Raw genomic sequence first — 13652 nt, 5'->3', positions numbered from 1 at the left:
TAAAATATACTACTGAGTCATATGATAAATAGGATTACCGAGTTGAAATCAATATAAAAGTTGCAATTAAAAAAGTGGTAAAATCATACATATAATATTATAAGTCATATAAAAGTAAAATAAGAATAAAAATTATATTTTTAGAGTTATAATGAAATTAAAAAAGGGTGAAATCAAATGTTGATGAAACCAGACATATATATAATATATTGAATTAACAAATACATATTGATAACCCGTGCGAAGTACTGGCCGGGTTAATTTAAATAATTTTTAAAAATCATAACAGTACAAGTGTCATATAAAAATTTATAATTTTGAAAATCCAAACCAAAATATTGAATACGATATTTGTGCTATAATTATAATTATTATACAATTTCATAAATTTTATCGTTTCATTAAAATATACTATTGAGTCATGTGAAAAATATGATTACTAATGAAATCAATATAAATTGCAATTAAAAAAGTTTAAAATAATGCATATAATATTATAAGTCATGTAAAAGTAAAAAAAGAATAAAAATAATACATTTAGATCTATGATGAAATTCAAAAAGGGTGAAATGAAAAGTTGATGAAACCAAACACGTATAATATATTGAATTAGCAACATAAGGGAATTAAGAACACAAATATTAAAGTTGCAATGGTGAAACAAAAATAAAATCAAACTTGTGTTATATTTATAACAAAAAGATTATAATTATTATACGGTTTTAAAAATTTTATTATTTCATTAAAATATTCTATTGATTCATATGAAAAATAGGATTGCTGAGTTGAAATCAAATATAAGAATTCTAATTAAAAAATGGGTAAAATAATACATATAATATTATAAGTCATATATAAGTAAAAGAAGAATAAAAATTATACATTTAGAGTTATAATGAAATTCAAAAAGGGTGAAATCAAAAGTTGATGAAACCAAACACGTATAATATATTGAATTAGTAACATAAGAGAATTAAGAACACAAAAGTTAAAGTCAAAATGGTGAAACAAAAATAAAATCAAATTTAATAGGTAGAAATATAAGAAAACAAAAATAAAATTTAATAGAATCACATGAAATGTGTATATGATAACAAAAAAAAATCAAATTTAATAGAATCATAATACTTGTACAAGAAGTATAGCATGGATAATCGGTGTATTCAAAAGTTTAGTAGAAATAAAATACTAAAAGACGGACAAAAGTAGAATTATAAGATATAAATGAATGAATAAGTGAAACCAAAAATTGATGAAACCAAAATTAATATTATAATTTAAAAGGAGCTTCGCTTCTATACTATACCATAGTAACCGAAATTTGGTATAATTTGGTATGTCTTTTTTTGGTTGGTTTGGTAATTACCATGACCGTAAGATCTTTTTAATCAAGTAATCAAGACCGTTAGATTCATATACTAAAAGAATATACACTACTCAAACTCTGAGGTTCAATCCCCGCCAACGATAAATGTTTATATTATTATTTATACACTACTAAAACTCTTAGGTTCGAATCCCACCAACAGTAAATATTTATATTATTATTAATTCACTACCCAAGATTCAAGTTCGAATCCCGTCAACAACAAAAGTTTAAATTATTATTATATAAATATACTAATAACGTAATTATCCAAAAAGAAATTTATTATAATTTTAGATAATATAAAAATATTAATGAAAATCCGTGCATCGCACGAATTGTAAAACCAATATTAATAAAGGTAGAATGAAATGACATGTAGAAGTATAAGATAACAAAAATAAAATCAAACTTAATAGAATTATAAACATGTAAAAGAAGTATAACATTCAATGGTGCAATCAAAAGTTTAGTAGAATTAAAAAACTAAAAGACATACAAAGGTAGAATTATAAGATACTAGTTTACGGCCCGTGCGATGCACGAATCTTGATTAATATTTTTATATTTTCATTTCGATTTTGTATAATTTTATTAAAATTCGATGTAAAAAATTAAATACTAAATAATGTCTATATAATTATAATTTCATTGTGTATAGTTTAAAATTACGTTCAAATGGTATAAGTGGTATATGATTGATGAGATCTTATTCATAAATAATAATATAAATGTTTGTTGTTCGTGAGTGGGATTCGAACCTGAAAACTTATATGTAGTTTTATAAGTGATATAAATATTTGTTAACCGGATCTGAACCTTAGAATTATATATATCTTTATAAATAATAAATAACGTAAATATTTGTTGTTAACGGAATTCGAACCTGAGAATTTGTGGAATGTATTATTTTAGTAGTTGGATATATCGGTTTTGATTATTTGATGAAGAAGATCTAACGGTCGTAATGTAAAGCGATAACCAAAATGTGGGGTTAACCAAATTACAAATTATACATCATTCCAGTTATTAAAATATACTAGCTTTACAACCTGTGCGATGCACGAGTCTTCATTAATATTTGTATACTATTTAAAATTATAATAAATTTCTTTTTAGATTATTACCTTATTAGTTTATTTATAAATAATAATATTTTCACATGTTCGAATCTCACGGGAGGAGAATTTATGAATATAACTCCTTAGCTAAAGCATGTCGCTTAAATGCAGTTTATCTTGGTTCACGTGGTTTGCAGGCTATTGCGTGATCCCGTGGGGTTTACCCAGTGCGCACCCGAAGAGTAGCGGTTGCGGATGCCCTACGATAATATAATAATAATAATAATAATAATATTTGTTGTTGGCGGGATTCGAACCTGATCGTTTTAATAGTTTATAAATAATAATATAAATATTTGTTGGCGGCGTTCGAGCCTGGGAGTTTGAGTAGTGTATATTTTTTTAGTATTCGAATTTAACAGTTCTAATCACTTGATTAAAAAGGCCCGACAATCATAAACAGGGATAACCAAACTAACCAAAAAAAAATACCAAATTATACCTCATTCCGGTTATTATAATATACTAGTTTAAAACCCGTGCTGCACAGATCTTTTTGAATATTACATAATTTAAAAAAAATACTTGAATTCAATTATTAATTTTGTTCATTTAAAATTTTAAATAATATGACTTCATGATATATAAGTAAACATATATGTTCATAACTTTTCAGAACATTTAAACTTATTTAAAGTGATAACATTGGTAAGGGGAAAATATTATTATAATGAAATTATTATTGTATTGAGGGTAAAATTTTAATGTCTCCATTATGTTTGGACCTTAAAAAACAAATTATTTTATCATGATGATTACTTAATCGATTAACAATAATTCTATAAAAAATATTTGAAAAAGACAATATTACTGATTAAACGATATAGTTTTATTTATAATTCTAAGTGTATTTAAAAAAAATATGTTTTAAATAAAAATTGATTCTTTATTTCACATGAATACGATACAAATTATAGTTAGTCTAATATTAATTTGATTTATCTCGGACCGTGATTTATATCATTTTATTTTAACCCAATACCCGATACACTGACCAAATCAAACTAATTATTTTTAGTATAATTTTAATTTTTTTAAAGTCCGGATGAATAAGATAATTTTGTTTTAGACCGAATAATTAGTTTATGTGTTTTTTTGTTGCTCGAATTGTATTTTTATTTTAGTTTTGTGTTAGTCCGAATCAATTATATAATGTATTTTTTTATCCTGGATAAATAAAATATATTATTTTGTTTATCCAAGTTCATTAGTGTAATTTTTTATGAGGATTGATAATATTATTATTTTATCTTAACCCGAGTCACATTGTATATCAAATAAATCTTAAGAATTATATTTATTATGTTTAAATTTAATTTAGTCCGAAGTAACAAATTAGAATGATATAGAACTCGATATGAATTAAAATTTAAATTGGTAGTAGAATTTGAATTTAATATAAATTATAGTGATATAGAGTTCAATATAAAATAGAATTGAAATTGATAAAATAATAGAGGAAGTTGAGTTCAATATCAATTAGAAATAGAATTGAACGACCACATGCTTTTTTAATACTATATAGGTTTCTTAAGTCAATATGTATAAGATAATTTTGTTTTAGTCCGCATAATTATTATATATTATTTTTTAGTTAGTTGAATTGTATTTTAATTTTAATTTTGTGTGTGTTTTGATCAATTGTATAATATATTTTTTCAGGAAAAATAATATATATTATTTTGTTTATTCTAATTCAATAGTATGATTTTATAGTCGGATCAGTAGTATTTATCATTACGTTTTAGCCCGAGACCCATTATATCAATCAAAGTCAATTAATTATATTTAATTTGCTTAAATTTATTCTAGCCAAAAATATCAATTTGAATAATATAAAACTCAATATAATAGAATTAAAATTGGTAGAAGAAATTAATTTAAATTGGTAGAACAAGTTAACTTTAATATCAATTATAGTGATATAAAGTTGGATATAAAATAAATTTAAATTGGTGGAGGAAACTGACTTTAATATCAATTAAAATTAGAATTGATTCACCAATATCAATTAAAATTAAAATAAATAGGTAAGGGTGCAAGTACCGACCGACCGACTACCAAACTTTTAATGATTCGTGTATTACAGTATGATTTAAAAAGAGGTTCGCGGATAAAGATTATTGATGTGATTGTATATTTTCGCTCTTATCTCAGACTAAAGGAAATTATTGACCCTACGAAATTAACTAAAATGATAAGTAAAAACGGTACCGACTCAGTGAGTGGGAATCATAGGACTCGGTTGTCCACGTTAATTCATCATGGAACGGTGAGCGCCTGTCTCTACATCGTGTCTAGTCACTTGTTGAGTTGTTGGTACTAAAGTGCGCATGTATAGGCCCATTGCGATAAGCTTTAACTTTATAGTGCCAACCAATCTTATCGATAAAATAATACTTTCTCATTTCATAAACTAACTTATAAAGATTACCAAAAAATTAATATGTGATATATATGCTATGACGGTTATTTTTTTTTCATTAATAATAATTTAACATATATTTAATCAACAATTTTGATATCCCCGGACAAAATAAATCATATTTTTATAATATTTTAATTTATCACCAATTTCCTATACCACTCGAGTCACGATACTCAAATCTAGTGTTTGTCAAAATAAAAATAAAACAAGAGTCATCAACTTCAATCCGTCACTTGAATCAATTTTCTGGTTCTGAATCGTCCACTTTAATCAACCACTTAATTCAATTCTCTCACTTGAATCTATTTTTCTCTAGTCAAATCTTCATCATCATATTCGTCATCTTATCCCTTATCGTAATTTCTATCACACTATTATAAAAGTATTATTTTTGTTGTCATTGAATTAATATAGTATGTTTTAAAAATCGGTCATTGATAACGTCTCCAATCGAGAAACGATCATTGGATCGTCTTCGATGCTTCCATTCAAAAAACAATCATAATATGTTGTTATTTTTTTCTGGCTCACATAAGGATGTAATTCGAGTCGAACGGCTCGCAAGCTCACCGGTTCGAACTCGTTTAAGTGGGCTCAACTCGGGTTATTTAGTTAAACGAGCCGGCTCAACCTGACTCGTGAAATTACAAGCCAAGTTCGGATAGGAATTTTGGCTCGTTTGAATAAGTCAGCTTAACTCAGCTTGTGAAATTAAAAGAGCCGGCTCGTCCGACTCGTTAAAACCGGCTCATTTAGCTAAGCGAGCATGCTCGACTTGACTCGTAAAATTAAACGAGTCTAGTTCGAGCATATGTTTAGGCTCGATTAGTTAAACAAGCCAACTCGGCTCGACTCGATTAATCTCGACTCAAGTTATACCCGACTCGAATTCAGCTCGCTCGACCTGAATTTAGTCTTAGTTTCGCACCATGAGCTGTCGTAGAGTTTTTTTCTCGTGCTTGTAAACTTTTGTGAAGATTCTACAAATTATATTTTTCTCATTCATAATAATTTAATATTTAAATTACAAGACTTGACCAACAAGTTTAATATCTCGTTTAAATAAAAATAAGTCATATTTTAATAATATTTTAATTTATTACCATCTTTCCATATTTTTGTATCAATATGGGCTTTACAATATCACTGGATTTGTTGCATATAATAGTAGTTTTTACAAGTATTTGGAAATAGGCATCAACCAACAGAAAGTCAAAGAAGTGATTTTTTTTATATATATAATAAGGAGAAACAAACTATACACAATATAGAATTCGGGAGAGGGGTTCGGATGTTAGCTGAATGGGTAGGAGACTCTAGATTCAACTAATGCAAACTATAATCCATCCACCGCCTTTTGCACGCACTGTGTAGGATATATAAATTGACTTAAAATTTAGAAATTTAAAATTTGTTGTTAAAATTTTTAAAATGTGATTCGGTTGCGACATTTTTTTTGTATTAGAAGATTTTAGATAAATTAATTATTTCCAATGAATATTTACACAATACTCAACTCGGGGAAAACTTCAAGTTTCTGTTTGTAATTGTTGTTAAAAATGGTTGTACTGTTAGAAAAAATGCTGCTGAAAAAAGTGTTGTTGTAAAAATCAGATGAGTGTTTGGTAACTTTTTTGATACATATTGATGCAAAAAATTAAAAATAATGATGTTTTTTTTTTATATTGTAGGTAACCCGCAGCCGCTACCCTTCGGGTGCGCACTGGGTAGAGGACAATTTTTCTCTCTTTAACCAACTGAGCCAACCCTTGCGGGCAAAAATAATAATAATGATGTTTTTGGTAAGATTTGATGGTGAAATCAGCATCTGCTTCCCGCAACAACTGAAAAAACAGTTTTTTCTAAAAGTATGGTGACTTATTTTCTCTAACAACAGATTTTAGGCCAAAAATACTTTTCCAAAAAAGCAGTTTTTAAATTTTACCAAACAGTTTTTAATTGTTTTTCAGCGAAATTGTCTGCAACAGCAATACCGAATTTGACCCTTATTCAATTCAAGAATTTTTGTCCTTGCTCGTTCTAAAAATTTCTTGAAATATATATATTTTTTATAAATATATTTATTTGTAAGCCAAATTTATAAAAAAATCTCCAAGTTTATTTACTAATTCTCGATTGATATTTTACGAGGCATGTACCGGTCCGATTTACCGAAATTTACTAGCAAGGCCCCGTATCATTGAAGACTTGATTCCCCACCTCTGCGCACACAAGCATATATGCACACACATACGCTTTAGTTTTGATGTGTGTCCTTGAAAGATGATGTGCAGCTAAAGTCGGGGGAGGTGGGGATGGTGGGAGCTCATTTACAAACTCTTATACTTGTTCACTAGAATCGAGGCTGCCCCTTACTTAGATTTTAAGCAGCTGCTCCACTTCTGTTTTCCTGTCTTTAGGCCCTCTCTCTCTCTCTCTCTCTCTCCCACATCTCTCTCTCTCTCTCTCTCTCTCTCTCTCTCTCTCTCTCTCTCTCTCTCTCTCTCTCTCTCTCTCTCTCTCTCTCTCTCTCTCTCTCTCTCTCTCTCTCTCTCTCTCTCTCTCTCTCTCTCTCTCTCACATCTCTCTCTCTCCCTCTCTCTCTCCATCTCTCCCGCTCTCTCTCTCTCTCTCCCGCTCTCTCTCTCCCGCTCTCCCTCCCGCATCTCTCTCTCTCCCGCTTTCTTCATCAAACACATACATATATTCCACTACAATATGACCCTGTTCTTCTTACTTCATCCAACTCAACACACTTCTCATCTTCTATCCATCCTTCATTTTTACCACACATTTTAATGTTCAGCTCCTCACAGATACAATTCTTGCAGCTAAACAAAACATATATAATCACCATAGAACATGAACACAAGGGTGAGAACTAGTCTGCACAAAGCTTCTCCATTGAAACATGAAAAAGTAAGCTAATCATACACACACACTTATTTAATTTTTAACCATCTTTATAACCTTATCAACGTGTTAAATAACTACTCTCTCATTCTTCTAGTACTTTTCTTTAATTATTATTATCACTGCCTCGTTCTTTTTTATCATCTCTCCCATGTGTTTCCTCAACTTGTTTACATGATTGCATTTACAGTACATGCTCACTATTGCTTCTCAATGAAACTTGCTCTGTTTTTGTTCTAAATATATTTAAGTACTTGTATGTGTTTATGTTATGGCTACTACTTTGTTGGGAAAACTTCAGAAGCTAAAGATTTTTCGAAGCACTGACAAAGTAGGAATCTTTGATGAAATTGTGGCCTCATTGAGAGGCTATCAAAAATCGAATTTTTCGATGTTTTTTTAATCAATTTTGAAACTTTTATTTGTCTTTTAATGCTAGTCTTGTTCCTTATGAATTATAATTTGCTTTGCCTTTCATGCTTGGTTAGTTTGTTACATTCTTATCCAAAAAAGGGTATCAAATTTATATTATTCTTTTAGTATGTCTGTCTATTTATATGTATATGATCTGTTTTTGTACTAATTGAATTCAATAATTTTCTTCATTGTGTTTATTCCTGTGTTTTGATTTTATTTGCTTGAAGGAAGCTACTGAGATGCAAAAGAGCAAGATTATGGCTGCTGAGAAGGCAACCACAAGTAATAAACGAAGCTCGATTCGACAAAAGAAAATGGCTCTGCAACAAGATGTAGAATTATTTATCTTCTTATCTCTTGTTATATTTGATTCTCTCTTCAATTGTGTTTATTGTTTATGTTGTGAAAATTGTGCATAATTTCAGGTGGATAAGCTAAAGAAAAGGCTTAGACATGAAGAGAGCGTTCATCGAGCGTTAGAGAGGGCTTTCAGTAGACCTTTGGGAGCACTTCCTCGCCTTCCTCCTTATCTCCCTCAACCTGTTAGTTCTAGTTCTTGTCTTATACATCTATCACTACATAATTGTTTGCGCGAAAAGAAAAGTAACTTACAAAATTGTTTGGTACGTGGGAAGGGGCATATTCGGATAATTAACTGAGAAAGAATATTGAGTAATTTGATAAAAATATAGGACTTAATTTAGTTTTTTTTACAGTATGTCCTGCGTATTATGTGAAAAGAGAACTCATTGTGACAATGTGATTAATCGTCTGTATGTGATATCCTTAGACACTGGAGCTTCTAGCTGAAGTGGCTGTTTTGGAAGAGGAAGTTGTTCGGCTGGAAGAACAAGTTGTGCATTTTAGGCAAGGATTGTATCAGGAAGCTGTATATGTTTCATCTTCCAAAAGGAATATGGAAAATTCTGGTGATTTATATGACCCGCGTCATGTTCAAGATCGCAAACAGAAGCGGTCCAACTTATCTCTTCAAAATGAACCATGTGCATCAACATCCATACCAATGCACATGCCTTTAATCACTGGTAATGCACTGAAATTATCAGCATTCCTTTATTCATTAACCTTCTAAATTAAAGCATGAATTGGTTTATTCTTCATTCTACCAATTAGAAGATGTGCAAGGAAAAGAAAATCAGTCATGCGCAACTTCCTTAAAGGACAAGCAGCACTTGAGTAAGTTAAAAGACCAGACAAGTAGGGTTCCGGTCAAGAAAGGTCCAGTTGATAATAGGTTAGAAGTGAAGCAGTTAGATCCTCCCAAACTACAGGTATGAAATGTACTCATTTGTTTTTTCTAGTCACGGATTTTTTTATTTATGATATTGATTGTGACTTACATTCATATATGTTCAGCAAGGCAAAATAATCAACAATGATGCTACAGACGGAGAAATCCCTGCAGTACAGAATGATAGGTCATCAGGAGATCAGAGTCCCAACAAAATATCTGAGAGTATTCTAAAATGCTTAATGAATATTTTTGTAAGAATGAGCTCCGTGAAGTCTAGGACTACAACAGAGACTTTGCCATCTTTATTAGCACTTAATTCGCAGAACAACCACAAGGAAGTGGAGTTTAAGGATCCTTATGACATCTGTTTTGAATTTGGAGATAGAGATATTGGTGCATATGCAAAATTATTTGCATTTGATACTGCCTCAATCAATTCTAGCAGAACAGCAATTTCGGTATTTCTAGTTCGTAGGCTAAAGTAAGTTACTGCCGCAAGAAAAAATTTATCCTCCTCTTTGACTTGAGCTACTAAATGTTTTGCTAATTTACTTCTTCATTTTTCAGACTTTTACTTGGAAAGTTATCAGCAGTTGATCTTAAGGGTTTGACTCATCAAGAGAAGCTTGCCTTTTGGATTAATACTTACAATTCATGCATGATGAATGTATGAGTTAGACTTTTCCTGAAGCAAATATATATTAATTTCACATATACAGATGATCAATTTACTAACTATTAAATGCTTTTCTTTTTTAGGCATTTCTAGAACATGGAATACCCGCAAGCCCTGAGATGGTTGTTGCACTGATGCAAAAGGTAAAACAACCATATGCTGTAGAAAGCTCAGTTCAAATGTTTCAATTCCCCTTGTGATTCAATTGTTTAGGAACCATCCACAGCACTTCAAAGGAAATATGGGGCATAGACTCATAGACTCGTAGTTCAATCATAATATTTGTAGCATACATGAGATCATTGATTGACAATTTTATGTTTCTTCTTCCCCAGGCAACAATAAATGTTGGGGGACACTTGCTAAATGCAATAACCATCGAACATTTCATCCTGAGACTGCCTTATCACTCGAAATATGTGAGTTCATTTTCCGAAACCAAACCTCTTTATTCATTAGGCTTTGAAAGTTATCTGACCATACCGGTATTTATGGGTTCTGGACAGACTTTTGCAAAGGGTTCCAAAAATGATGAGTTGACAGCACGAAGTACCTACGGATTGGAGTTATCTGAACCATTGGTAACATTTGCCCTATCCTGTGGAAGTTGGTCCTCCCCTGCTGTAAGTCATTAATGCAGAGAAGACAGAGTTCTTCAATTTGTGTACTTATATTTTAGAGCCACAAACAATTATATACAGTCATTACCAGTATTTCTAAATAATTGAAGTCATTATTTACACTGCGCTTAAGCCATATCTTATGAACTAAGACATGTCTGTTTGAGAGTGATCCTCCAGCAATTTGTTTAAGCCTAATTACAGGAGAGTGTATGCATTTGATAATAAAAACTTAAGCAACTATACCATTATTGTTGCGGGGGAGTGTAAATAAGATTATCTCTTAAGGGGGTGTATAGATATCCAAACACAAGTTCTATTGCTAAATTATTTCAATTTTCTTTTTTCAAATAAAGGTACGAATTTACACTGCGCTTGAGGTTGAAAAAGAATTAGACATGGCGAAAAGGGAGTATTTACAGGCTTCAGTTGGAATCTGTACGACGACGAATATATTTGCAATCCCAAAACTGTTGGATTGGTATTTGCTAGATTTTGCAAAGGATCTTGAATCATTGCTGGACTGGATATGCCTTCAACTACCGAGTGAACTTGGAAAAGAAGCGCTTCAGTGCCTTGAGAGAGCAAAACCTGAATCGCTGTCAAAGTTTGTCCAGGTTGTTCCATATGATTTCAGTTTCAGGTACCTTTTGCACACATAAGGTTTACAACATTTAGTCTCCTGACTGCATAATTTGAGTCATAAATCTGTATACATATAAAATATATTACCAAGGTAAATATATACTCATTGCTCCTTACTAGTAGTCAGAACGTAAGGGAGTAACGATTTCTTTGTAATTCTTAGTGGTTGTAATTATTATTCTTTATATTTGCTCTTACGGAAGGATAATATATGATAGAAAATATATTTGTTCTTTTATCCGTACACACCATGTAAGATCGACTACTTTGAAGATTACTGTTACGATTCTTGAGCAACGAAACTCGAATATTAAAATGCTCTTCATAGTCAAGCTAACTGGCTTGCGTTATTTTCTCTGCGAATGCAACATTTATTTTATCAGATATGTTCCTTTATTGTTACACTACACTAATATCCAAAATTAATCTGTTATATCTAGCTGTTGCAAAGATCTGGACTAGGGTGATGTTTACCTAACTCTGGAGATATGAGTAGAAAAATCTCCCTATCAGTATTATTTAGGATATTTCTTTTCTTCCCTGTATTGATAGCCGACTGGACTGGATAATTAATGGAAAATAATGATAAATATGTTATTTATGAGTTTTAGGTGTAAACAGTGACATCCCATTATTCTGGGTATGTAGTTGAGGATATTCAGCTTAATAATGATCTTAACATCTTAAATAAGAAAGTGATGGCATTATCTTTTAGTTATCCTGTATTTCTTATCAGTATTGTAGTCTAGTAGATAACCCTCTTCTTCGCGTAACAAGAGATTGAGAGTTCAAGGCTCAACGATAACGTGTTTGTGCGAGTATCAGGGTAAGGGCATCCATGTCTGCGAAAACTCTGCTTGCATAAATAAAGTATTACCATTAGTTGCTGGCATTGAGCTGTTACATGTGAGCAGCTGAATGCTTTCTCCCAATTGACTTGGTAAAAATTGGCTAGGAAATGACATGAAGATACCATCAAATCCTGAACTGTAAAGGAGAGTAGTTAATGAGTTGCACTGATGCATTGTGAAATTGCTTGAAATAATGCTGTCAGCAAAGATACCTTTGTGTTCTCATTAGGAATCCTAAGATCTCTATTTTTGAAACATTAGCATCATCTTTGACTAATCATTTACTTTCTAACCACCTCCCATATAATAATACTCTTAACTTATCATAACAACAGCTGCATTAAACTAATTAAGATATGATTAGTCAAGGAAACAAGCTTGCTAAGTGCTGACAGAAATGAGAACAAAATTTCTAACTAGGAGAATATTCATATATCAAACAAAAACATGCAGCAACAAGAAGAAGAGACATATGTATATATATTAGAATTAAAAAAAAAAAGACTTTTGTCTTGAGAATAGAATATGTAAATACAGCAGTTATGGAGCCCAGAACATGTGAAATAGTAGGTTGATTTTTGGAGCCAGCCATGCAGCTTTGCCAACCAGAATCTAAGCTTGTCTCATGCTCAAGCAATACATATATATAAGGTGATTAATATATTTTTTTATAAACATATAAAGTAGAAGGGAGTGGTCCTTTGATCTGTGCACTTGAATATTTAGTAGTTACAAATGTAAGAAAAGAACAAAGTGTCTTTTCTGAAAATGGAGGGCCCTTGTAGTGCTAACTGCTAAGCCCATATGAAAGGAAGCTCATGTATGTAATGTTGTTAAAGGTGTTCAATTATGCATTTGCATACTCAGTTACTAGCTGTATGTTTTTTCTTTGAGTTGCATCATGACAAATACTTGTCACAAGACAAGCTTCCCTGGGTTAAAAGATACAGAGGTTAAGTAATATGACAACTCAAGGTTTCAGGATGGTGGTACTAGTTATCAGCTCTTATTATTTGGTATCAGAATTATTGTGCACTGAGATTCTCAACTTAGATTTGAGTAGTACCCTTGATATCATGATCATAATTCCAAACTTGAATTCGATATTGTCCACAAAACGTACTTTTTTCATCTTGGATATTCATTATTTAGCTAGCAAGTTTTTTGAGTTTTCCTTGAATAATGATATCATGTTAAGTTACTTTTTGAAGAGGATGATATAGTGGTGGCCCTAAATATCATTTTGGCTGAAAAATTGTCCAAATTATCACTTTTGAAAATGATGATCCACAATTTTACCTCAAGACTCAACTTCGAATAGTGTTTAGGCAAAAAATCCAAAACACTACACCGTGTTGCG

The 13652-nt window shown here is 30.9% G+C and overlaps 1 protein-coding gene across 2 annotated transcripts; it reads left to right on the top strand.

Annotated features, from left to right (window-relative positions):
- The first annotated feature begins 7468 nt into the window (after positions 1–7468).
- LOC141706828 (uncharacterized) lies at positions 7469–11679 on the top strand. 2 transcript variants are annotated; one of them, XM_074509679.1, is made up of 11 exons: positions 7469–7834; positions 8473–8577; positions 8671–8787; positions 9036–9291; positions 9383–9537; positions 9623–9981; positions 10068–10167; positions 10260–10319; positions 10512–10595; positions 10683–10799; positions 11153–11679. In XM_074509679.1, the coding sequence occupies exons 1-11, from the start codon at positions 7778–7780 to the stop codon at positions 11456–11458; spliced, it is 1716 nt and encodes a 571-aa protein (XP_074365780.1). In that variant the 5' UTR covers positions 7469–7777; the 3' UTR covers positions 11459–11679. The 2 variants fall into 2 exon arrangements, with proteins under 2 accessions (XP_074365780.1, XP_074365779.1); XM_074509678.1 differs by having other exon boundaries at positions 7470–7834; positions 9380–9537.
- Positions 11680–13652: the final 1973 nt, after the last annotated feature.

Source organism: Apium graveolens, chromosome 2 (assembly GCF_009905375.1).
Source record: "Apium graveolens cultivar Ventura chromosome 2, ASM990537v1, whole genome shotgun sequence".
Classification (NCBI taxonomy): Eukaryota; Viridiplantae; Streptophyta; class Magnoliopsida; order Apiales; family Apiaceae; genus Apium; species Apium graveolens.
Note: the sequence above shows the minus strand (reverse complement) of the source record. Positions and strands in the feature narration are given on the sequence as shown.